Raw genomic sequence first — 11,622 nt, 5'->3', positions numbered from 1 at the left:
TGAGACAAATAAATCAGTTCTATTTTAAACTCTGTCTGTGGTACTTAGTGAATTTATAACACACCTAGTGTACAGTAGAGAGTCAACTCAGGCCTGCTGGACCCTGCCAGTGATTCAGTTCCACAACAGTCCTTTTAAATCCTCCCCTGTTGTTCTCCTCTCGCTGTCCCTGTGGTGATGGGTTCCAAACAGTCACCACTCTGTGGGTGAAGAGGTTTCCCTTGAATTCTCTGCAGACTGAAGAAGTCGAGCTGACTGCAGTTCTGTCTGAGATGTTCTTTGCCCCTCAAATCTCTGGGCTGAGGAAGAATGACATTGGGAGTTAACCTCCTCATTCAGGGCTCATTTCCACATTATGGGTCATTTTCCCTGCTTCTAAAGGGTTGTTAGAAAACACCACTGTCCTCTGAAGACTGAAAGCAGAATGGGAAACCATTAGTTGGATGTTCAACAGAGTAGGGTCAGAGGCGGGTTTGCACAGGGCGGTGTTAGGGGCTCTGGACGATGGTCGGATTAAAAACGTATGATGAGAAGGGAATCAGCAGCGGGGTGTGGCAACGAATGACAGAGTGGAAACTTTGGAAGCTGATTGACAGATAAAATCTTTTGTCTGACACAAACAATACCTGTGGTGAGGTGCTCCACTGGTCGAGAAAAGTGTGTGTTGAGAATGGTTTGTCTACTGAGGGAGTTGTTCCTGTTGTTTATCCTGTAATATTATATCTGGATGGTTATTTTAGATTATCCTATCTGTAATAATGTATTGATTATCATATAAATTGTGAGATTCTGTCCCTAACTGGAACAGGCTTGAATTTATGGTGCCTTAATGAAGTGATGGTGGTCATTCATGAGTTTGTATTTCAAAGCAAGATTTTGGTGAATGATATTTGCCACTTGATTGTACCTGTGTAAGCAATCAGATTGAGTTAAACTGCTGCAGGATCCTGGAATGTGTTGGATTGTGTCTGGTTTCTCTTGGCATTTTCTGCACTTACTGCCTTGTTGGTTTGTATTTCATATATTTTCATTTTTTTATTTCCTTTTGTTACCCACCTTGTCCTGTATTTCTTCAAGAAACCCCTCTGTTTCTGGGACGAGCTCTCCAACTCTCAGTCAGGTGCTCGATGCTTCTTTGTCAACATCTAGTCTACTCAGATCGTTGAGATGTCTCCCATGGAGGATCATTCTCATTCCACTGGTTAATACTGACATTGACTTTTTTAATAAAAATATCTTGGTCCCATTTCAATCAGTAAAATTTTCATAGTGACGATTCATTTTTCTGAGTTGGCCACTCATTTAAGTTTTCTGGTCTGTATTTCTTATCACGATTGCTTATACACACATGGAGTGCTGAACCCTGTTCAGTTTTGATGAAAATATATACTTAGAAGTTTTAGCTGACTGTTGTGTGATTTCTCTTTCGTGTGTGTTATTTCTCTTCCTCCTTCTGTCCAAGGTAGTGTTAATCTAAGTGGGTTTGAGTATAAATAGTCTTTTCGAAAGTTTTCTAAAGTTCTTATTTATCTTTGTAAATTTTACTGATTGAAATGGGACCGTGATATTTTTTATTTAAAAAAAGTCAATGTCGGTATTGATGAAATTGATTATTGCCGTTGTTGTATTTGTTAACAATTGAGCTCTGTTTGGCAGGGTTTTTTTTTTGCCTTGAACTAAATTTTGTCAAAGATTTTCCCTATTTCACACTACTTTCTATTGTCTTTGCTTGTTGATATTCCAGATACGTGGGTATCAAGAGTCCCACTGAAGCGTCTTGGCCCGAAATGTTGATTCCCATCCATAGATGCTGCCCGTCATGCTGAGCTCCTCCAGCACGTTGTGTGTATTTCTCTAGATTTCGAGCATCGGCAGGTCCTCTTGTTTCCCAGATACTTATATGTTTCTTGAAAGAACAAGCTGGTAGTGGGGTTGTGTGGCTTATGGTAAAATATTAAATAAAATCATTAGACGTGGCAAGTGTTGTAAGGCGTAGAATCTGTGGGTAGAATTAAGGAACAGCAAATGTTTAAAAAAATCCCTAATGGGAATTGTATAGAGACCCCAAACAGTAGTATGTGGTCCACAAATGACAATGGGAGATAGAAAATGCCTGCCAAAAGGGCAATGTTACAATAGTCATGGAGGATTATCATGCAGGTGATTAGGAAAATTAGGATGGTGTTGGTGTCAAGAGGAGGAATTCCTAGAATGCCTACAAGATGCTTTTTTAGAGCAGCTCATGGTTGATCCCACTTTGGGTTCAGCTATTCTGGATTGGGTGTTGTAATGAACCGGAATTAATATGGTTACTTTAGTTCAAATAACTCTCAGGGGCAAGTCATCTTAATGTGATCAGATTCACCCTGACATTGGAGAAGGAGAAGCTAAAGTCAGATGTGGAGTAAAGAGAATTAGAGAGGCATGAGAGAAAAATTGGTCAATATTGATTTGAAAAGAACACAGGTAGCGATGAAAACATTTGCAATGGCTGTAATTTCTGGAAGCAATTCAGAAGGCACAGGATATATACATCAGAAAGAGGAAGCAGTATTCTAATAGTAAGGTGGTAAACCCATGGCTGATAAGAGAGGGCACAGAGCAAAAATTACTAGGAAGTTAGAGGACTGGGAAGCTTTTAAAACCCAACAGAATGTAACTAAAATAATTGAGAAGGAAAAGATGGAATACATAGGTGAGCTTGCCAGTAATATTAAAGAGGATACCAATTTTTTTCTTCAGTTACATATAGTGTAAAAGAGAGGCGGAAGTGGATATCAAACCACTGGAAAATGATGCTGGAGAGGTAGTAATGGGGTGGGGGTGCAAGGTGATGGCAGATGAACTGAATAAGTATTGTACATCACTCTTATCTTTCAAAGACACTGGCAGGAATATGGAAGTCGCAGATGTCACTGGTCAGAATGTGTAAAGTTACATTAATCGGGAGAAGGGTCTTGGGAAACAGAGATGGTCTGGAGGTAAACAGATCACCTGGACCAGATGGTGTACACCCCAGAGATCTGAAACGGTGACTGAAGAGATGTGGATGCATTAGCAATGATCTTTCAAGAATCGTTAAGGAAATTATATCCTAAGAAGTTTTTTCCCCCTCTCCCAGTTTCACCTATCACCTACCACTTCTTCCACCCAATTCACCCCCAGACTCTGACGTGTCATCTTTTTTCTCCCAGTTCTGATGAAGGGTCTCGGCCCAAAACATCGACTGTTCACTATTTCCCATATATGCTGCCTGGCCTCCTAGGTTCCTCCAGCATTTTGTCTATGTGTTAGTTGGATTTCCAGCATCCACAGAGTTTCTCCTGTTTTTGATAAAAGCAAAAGCAGGGTCATATAATATAGCAAGAAAACAGTGGGAATGAGAGGATTGGAAAGCTTTTACAAACGTACATAACCAACAGGAGACAACTGAAAAAAAAAAACACACAGGAGAGACAAGATGAAACATTAAGGTAAGTGAGCCAATAATATCAAGTATCAAAATTTGTTCAGGTATATAAAGAGCAAAAGAGAGGCAAGAGTTGATATTGTACCGCTGGAAGATGATGCTGCGAGTTAGTAAAAGAGCAAAGAAATAGTGGTGGAATGTAGTAAGTATTTTGTGTCAATCTTCACTGTGTAAGACACTAGCAGTAAAAGACCATAAGACATAGGAGTAGAATTAGGCCATTCAGCCCCATCAAGTCTGCTCCGCCGTTCTATCATGGCTGATCCCGGTTCTCACTCAGCCCCATACACCTGCCTCCTCGACATGTCCTGTAATGCCCTGACTGATCGGCAAACTATTAGCTTCTGCCTGAAATGTACCAACAGACTTGGCCCCCACCGCCGTCTGTGTCAGTGAATTCCATGGATTCGCTGCTCTCTGACTAAATAAAATCCTCCTTAACTATTCTAAAAGGTCGCTGCTCAGTTTTGAGGCTGTGGCCTCTGTTATGGCTACCCCCACCATACGAAAAGTCCTCTCCTCATCCACCCCATCGAGACCTTTCCACATTCGGTGGGTTTCAGTGAGATTTAACACCCCCTCCCCACCCGCGTTTATTAAACATAGGTCAGTGCAGGAGTACAGGACCAAGGCTGGCAAACACTCCTCATATCTTAACCCCTTCATTCCCGGAATCATCTTCTTGAACATCCTCTGTACTCTCTCCAATGACAACACACCTTTTCTGAGATATGGGTCCCAAATACTCTTAAGTAGAGTTTAGAAAGTACCAGCATTATCTCCTTGCTTATATATGCTACTTCACTTTAAATAAATGCCAGCGTTGCATTTGCCTCCTTTACCACAAACCCAACCTGTAAATTAACCTTCTGGGAGTCTTGCCCGAGGACTCATATTCCATATTTCCGAGGACTCAGAAGTTTACTATAAGCTTACTGCCTCTCACAGCTATCTGGACTGTTCCTCTTCTCACCCCGTCTCTTGCAAAAATGCCATCCCCTTCTCGCAATGCCTCCATCTCCGCCGCATCTGCTCTCAGGATGAGGCTTTTCATTCCAGGACAAGGGAGATGTCCTCCTTTTTTAAGAAAGGGGCTTCCCTTCCTCCACCACCAACTTGACTCTCAAACGCATCTCCCCCATTTCACGCACATCTGCTCTCACTCCATCCTCCCACCACCCCACTAGGAATAGGGTTCCCCTGGTCCTCACCTACCACCCCACCAGCCTCTGGGTCCAACATATTATTCTCCGTAACTTCCGCCACCTCCAACGGGATCCCACCAATAAGCACATCGTTCTCTCCCCCCTCTGCTTTCCGCAGGGATCGCTCCCTACGCAACTCCCTTGTCCATTCGTCGATCCCATCCCTCCCCACTGATCTCCCTCCTGGCACTTATCCTTGTAAGCAGAACAAGTGCTACACGTGCCTTTACACTTCCTCCCTCACCACCATTCAGGGCCCCAAACAGTCTTTCCAGGTGAGGCGACACTTCACCTGTGAGTCGGCTGGGGTGATATACTGTGTCAGGTGCTCCCGATGCGGCCTTCTATATATTGGCGAGACCCGACGCAGACTGGGAGATTGTTTCGCTGAACACCTACGCTCTGTCCGCCAGAGAAAGCAGGATCTCCCAGTGGCCACACATTTTAATTCCACATCCCATTCCCATTCTGATATGTCTATCCACGGCCTCCTCTACTGTAAAGATGAAGCCACACTCAGGTTGGAGGAACAACACCTTATTCCATCTGGGTGGCCTCCAACCTGATGGCATGAACATTGACTTCTCAAACTTCCGCTAATGCCCCACCTCCCTCTCGTACCCCATCTGATATTTATGTATATACACACATTCTTTTTCTCTCTCTCCTTTTTCTTCCTCGGTCCCTCTCAATATACTCCTTGCCCATCCTCTGGGTTTTCCCCCCTCCCCCTTTTCTTTCTCCCTGAGCCTCCTGTCCCATGATCCTCTCATATCCCTTTTGTCAATCAACTGTCCAGCTCTTGGCTCCATTCCTCCCCCTCCTGTCTTCTCCTATCATTTTGGATCTCCCCCTCCCCTTCCCACTTTCAGATCTCTTACTAGCTCTTCCTTCAGTTCGTCCTGACGAAGGGTCTCGGCCCGAAACGTTGACTGTTCCTTTTCCTAGAGATGCTGACCGGCCTGCTGCGTTCACCAGCAACTTTGATGTGTGTTACTTGTATTTCCTTCTGTTGTTTGAACTGTTTGCCCAATCAGATAATAGTTCACTAATGTTGCTTTTGCCAAAATGCATTATTGTACATTTCACAATATTGTATTCCATCTGCCACTTTGTTGCCCATTCTCCAAATTTGTCTGTGTCCTGCTGCAATAGCATTGCTTCTTCAGCACTACCAACGCCTCCACTTATCTTTGTATCATCCGTAAACCTTCCCACAAAGCCATCAATTCCTTTATCCAAATCATCGACAAATAATGTGAAAAATAGCGGACCGAATACTGACCCCTGAAGACCATGAGTCACTGTTAGCCAGCCAGAAAAGGCTCTTTTTATTCTCACTCACTGCCTCTTGGCTGCCAGACATTCCTCTATCCATGCCAGTATTTCTTCTGAGTTTTATCCTGTTAAGCAATGGGGGTGTATGGGGTGGTTGGGTCCTGACTAAATATCAGGAAATTGCAATAGCGATTATATAGCTTCTGCCGCCCAAGACAACTCCGCCTTCACGTCGGGCTCAGGTCCGGGTGCAGCCTGTCTCGCTGAAGGAGCTCTGTCTATGGCGAGTGTTTAGCGCCAGAAAAATAACCAGACCGACGCTGGTGGTGTCACCTAAAATCACTGAAGGCTCTGGCAGCAGGGAGATTGATTTCAAGCTGTGGTGGAGGATTGTCTTTGTACAACAACAGCAAAGGTAGGGCGACGCCTAGTGTATGATTCCCAATCGGGAACACCAGTAGAGGTCAAATGCTCTAGTTAGATGAGCACTGCGGCAACAGAAGGCAACGGCAACCCACTGTTGAAATTTCTGCCTCTTCAGTCATGAAAAGAAACAAAAGAAGGAAACCAGACAACAGCGGGAATGGGGTTTATTCTAATGAACAGAACAACACCTCGCTCGGTCGGGGTAGTCACGTGCTGCAGGTGACACCAGTCCGTCATCCAGAGACTGTAAGCAATAGGGAAAGGCTAAGGGTAGCAACATGGAACATCCGTGTACTTTACCAGAAAGGAAGTTGGACAACACTTTAACTGAAATGTAAAGGTTGGAAGTTGATATCTTAGGCGTGTCAGAAATTAGATGGACCAATAGTGGCAAATTCACTGAGAATAGTTCTCTGATCATGTACTCTGGACGTCAACAGCATATGTATGGAGTTGGAATTATTTTAAACAAACAAGTATCAGAATGTGTTATGGGATATTGGGCGATATTGGGCTGCTTTTAGTTAAATTTAGCGGTAACCCTTTTAATATTAGCATAATCCAAGCCAATGTGCCAACAAATGATGCAGATGAAGAAGATATCGACAGGTTTTATGAAGGCTTTAGAAATAATATCACATATTCTAAAACCTACCCAGGAGTAGACTGTGGTTCAGATCACCATCCAGTAGTAACTACCATTAAAACAAAATTAAAGAAACTAAAACTTGGAAAAAAGAGAAAAAAGTATATGTTGGGAGAACTTAAAAATGGTAGCATAGCTAAGCAACAATTCAAAACAGCTTGGGATGGAATTAAATATGCTATACAGCAATCAGCAGAGGAGATAATCCCAGTACAAGAAATCCAACACACCAACAAGGGGAGGATACCTCAAGAAATTCCGGATCTGATGGAACAAAGGAGGTTAGTGAAGAATAAGGAAGTGGAACACAGAGAGCTAGACAGATAGACCAGACAATTGTGCAATATTGCAAAGGATGAATGGCTGATTCAAAAATGCAATGAAGTAGAAAGCCATATTAACAACAGCAAAGAAATGCACAAGAAAATTAAGGAAATTACTGTAATTAATTTCAGGCAGAAGGAGAAGATGGCGACGTGATGCGGCGCACACAGCTCTCCAGTGAAATGATATCATATTTGTTAAATCGGGTACCGTGCACAATTCTGATTTGATGGAGACAGACGTGAGAAGGCACAGAGGAACATCTGGAAATTTCTGAAATACCCGGTTCGCTGCCGCTGCTACTGTGGTATCGAGAATCTCTGGAGGGAAGGCCCCAAAATCCCCGGCTTTGCCTGCCACTGGTGACCGAGGCTGAGGTCGAAGCATTCGGCAGAGATGGCGCTCGGTACTCGGCGTCGGATGGCTGATCGGAGCTCGAAGTTTTTGGACGACTGAAAGTTGGATTGTGGTCGGGCATGGCAGGGAGAGTTTTCTTCCTTCTCCCGTCTGCGTGAGATGTGGGACTTTCGAGAGACTTTGAATTTTTTTACTGTGCCCATGGCCTGTTCTTCATCAAGTTATGGTATTGTTGCATTGTTGTAACTATATATTATAATTATGTGTTTTTTGTTAGTTTTTAAGTCTTGGTCTGTCCTATCTTTCTGTGATATCACGCTGGAGGAATATTGTATCATTTCTTCATGCATGCATTACTAAATGACAAAAAAGAGGACTGCGTGTCCTCATAATCTAATCTAATTAAGAAAACCTCCTCTACAGGATGCATAAGATCAGCAGACTGATGCATGCTAACAGACCCAAATAAAGCATGTGAGAGGTGGATTCAGTATACAGATCAGCTTTTTGAAGATAATAGAGGGGAACTCCCAGATATTAAACACCCTAATCCTGGCCCACCTATTACCAAAGAAGAAATAACTAAAGCAATGAAAAGCATAAAACATGGTAAAGCCACTGGACCTGATGAAATTTCAGTGGACATGATACAAGTCCTGGAGGATCTGGGCATAGATATTCTTTTTGAACTGTTTAATGTCATATATGAGTCTGGTGTATGCTCTGACGATCTCTTGAAGTCAGTATTTATAACTCTGCCAAAAATTCCTGAAACTATTGACTGCGAAAATTATACAACAATCAGTCTGGTGAATCACATAATAAAGATTTTGTTGAGACTTGTTCTGAGTCGAATTAAAAACAAGTTAAGTCTAGCAACTTCTAAACTGCAATATATGTTTATTGACGATAGAGGAACTAGGAACGCAATTTTCATACTATGAATGCTTTCAGAAAGGACCATTGAATATCAAAGTGATGTCTTTTTATGTTTTATTGATTTCACTAAAGCATTCGACAAAGTGAAACATGAAAAATTCTTTCAACTCTAGCTGAACTAAACACTGACGGAAGGGGCCAACAACTGCTTCAAAATTTATATTGGAATCAAACAGTGACGGTTAAAAAAAGTATGATAAAATAAGCAGTTGGACTAAAATTCAAAGAGGAGTTAGACAAGGATGCGTTGCCTCACTGGAATTATTTAATATCTATAGTGAAATGATTCTCAGAGAAATAAAAGACCTAGATGGGATAAAAATTGGAGGTGTTAACATCAACAATATAAGATATGCAGACGATATCACCCTAATAGCAAGTGCTGCAGAAGACCTACGCATCCTCCTAAATAAAGTAGTACAAACAAGTGCAGATTTTGGTCTAACCACCAACTGTAAAATAAAACAAATGTATGGTAATATCAAAACAGCAGGATACGATTTAATGAAGCAGGAAGGTAGATAGAGTTTGGATGTCCTTCAGTAATGTTCCTAACAAAGCACCCATGGCAGATACAGGGACGCGGAGATGAATTGGCAAACTAGTCACAGGATTAGCTTGGTAAATGGATGTGAATGGTCATGTGCCAGCTTGTCTCTCCTCCCGGACGCCGGCAATAAGCGGCGAGCTGTAGATTTGCTGATGTATCCTTTGTTGTTTGTAAAAGAGTATGTGAAACAAAATATGACTTGATCCACGTTGTGAAATAAAAATCTGGGAGACAATATAGACCTTTGGAGGGTCGTTTTCAGTTGTAACCTTGCAATGCCAGGCCATACCTTTCTGAATGGAGGAGGACAGTACAGCAGAAGTGGATTGTGTTATTCTTTCATTGTTCACCGAGGCTTTGAGTGGAAGAATTCCGACTCGGTCTTACAGCTATACGGAGCACTGGTGATAACAGACTGAGAGCAATGGGTGCAATTCTGATTGCCACGCCATGGGAAGGATGTTGTAAGAACTGAGCTATGGTAGATCAAAATTCACCAGATTGTTTCCTGGACTGTGGGGAAGGGGATAAACTATAAGGAAAAGTTTGATTGTCTGAAATAAAAAATAAAATGAATGGTCCTTGTAAAAGTTTATACAATTATGAGGAGGTGTATATTGTACAGATAGCCAACAACTTTGTCTTCTCCTATGTCAGCAGTGGCACGTCCATACACAGATCTGAAGACATTCTTTTTCTCGCCCAGTGCGGCGTGGTTATGTCTGCAGCAGACGTGCTGAATGCAGGTGATAATAAAACAATGGAAACGTGTCTGGAGAACCCTTGGTTAACAAAGGTAGAGAGGGATACGGGCTGCATTATGGTTCTGGGGATTGGCATAGGTCGCCATAGTCGAGCTGGGGCAGAATCTATGCAATATTGATTCCGCACTGCAATCTACAAGAAGGTAGCTCTGTCACAGCGCTGACCGCAGCGAATCTGCACTGCCAGTGTAAAAGTCATTCCGATGACTCCACCTTTACCCGAGTTACCCAGCGGCCAAATGAGCCCTGAGTGTCAACGCAGCCGTCAAACGCAACGAGTGACTGAAATCAACTGAGTGATCGGATACCAGGATTGTTGATGACATAACGGCTATCAAGGTCGCTTCTGCACAGAAATGGATTTATATTTGATTCCAAGTCAATTTAATAGCGAGACACATTATAGTTAAACACATAAAACGCAGATGTACATCGCGACCCAATGACAGATTTCCGATGCGCAGAATTAGTGGGTAATGAACTTTCGAACTTTAGGAACATGTGCTTTGCTTTACCTGTGTTTTTTAGCCAGTATTAAGAACAAAGTCCAAGGAGATTTTAACACTAGCCGCATTTCCTCTCTAAACTTAGCCTGGGTCGCTGTATAAATGCAGGCGTTCGTGCAGGAACTCAGATACATGATCATGTGGCCGGCTTCAATGGCGACATAGGCAGAGTCGGAGTAATCGCCGTCGTAATGCGCGGTTCCTGCGAGTCGGGTGATCTGAAAGATCACAGTGACCGACAGCCACAACAGAATGAAACTGCCGGACACACTAAAGAGTAAAATGATGGATTTCCGGCGGCCCTCCATCTCCGGATCCTTCTGTGTTTGACTGCTGTGACCGCGCAGTCCGCGGCGCACTTTACTGGCTAATAAAATGCGCCTTACCGTCAGACAGTTAAACAGGGTTATCAGAACAAAAGGTAATATAACCGTTAAAATACTCTGCAGAAAGGAGAATGCGACGCCCACAAGAGACGTAATGAACCATGAGCTCGGCTGACAGCCCCATTGAATACCGTTAATTATACGCACAGGTTTATACTGAAATAGATACGGGACGTTCTGTAAATGCATCAGGAGCGGCACGGTTATAATGCCGGCAACAGCTGTCCTCGCCGTGCAATATTTCGTTTTAAGCTTCTGACAACAGATCGCTACAAACCGATCGGCTGTGAACAGGACAGTGTACCAGACCGAGGTTTGCAGGCAGGTCGAATTGAAGTACAGGACGACCTTACAGGCGGATGTGTAGGACAGGAAGGAGAATGGAAACTGGTACATGACGGTATGATACGCAATTACACAGACGATCATCACCAGGAAATCTGCCATTGCCATGAAAGCCATGTACAGCGATATACATTTGGAAAGGCCACAATTCCCTCGGAAGAGGACCACCATTGTCAATAGGTTCGCTAAGGAAAGAGTCACAAATTGTGAGTTACAAACAGGGCGAGGAGAAACGTTCTCGGAATCCAAAGTGAAAATACTAATCCGACTGTGATCGGCAAAATTACCGGGTAAATATGTTCCAAGAGAGAATAAAAACTCCTCATTCAGTGAACTAAAACGGTTTGCATTCGAACTGCGCATTTGCTCCTGGTTAAGTTGCTGGTGACGTGCTCTCGATGTCACCTTGGCGATGTAACCGAGAGGG

General features: G+C 43.1%; 1 protein-coding gene across 1 annotated transcript; it reads right to left on the bottom strand.

Annotated features, from left to right (window-relative positions):
• Positions 1 to 10,469: 10,469 nt before the first annotated feature.
• On the bottom strand, positions 10,470 to 11,366 carry LOC140207808 (allatostatin-A receptor-like). The gene has a single exon (XM_072276371.1). The coding sequence runs from the start codon at positions 11,364 to 11,366 to the stop codon at positions 10,470 to 10,472; it is 897 nt and encodes a 298-aa protein (XP_072132472.1).
• Positions 11,367 to 11,622: the final 256 nt, after the last annotated feature.

The sequence above is a fragment of the Mobula birostris genome, chromosome 13, assembly GCF_030028105.1.
Source record: "Mobula birostris isolate sMobBir1 chromosome 13, sMobBir1.hap1, whole genome shotgun sequence".
NCBI classification, from domain to species: Eukaryota; Metazoa; Chordata; class Chondrichthyes; order Myliobatiformes; family Myliobatidae; genus Mobula; species Mobula birostris.
This window is presented reverse-complemented; position numbering and strand designations above follow the sequence as displayed.

Bases quoted from the DNA above. Each gene is read 5' to 3' on its own strand.
- LOC140207808 (XM_072276371.1), bottom strand. From the start codon at position 11,366: ATGGTGGTCCTCTTCCGAGGGAATTGTGGCCTTTCCAAATGTATATCG.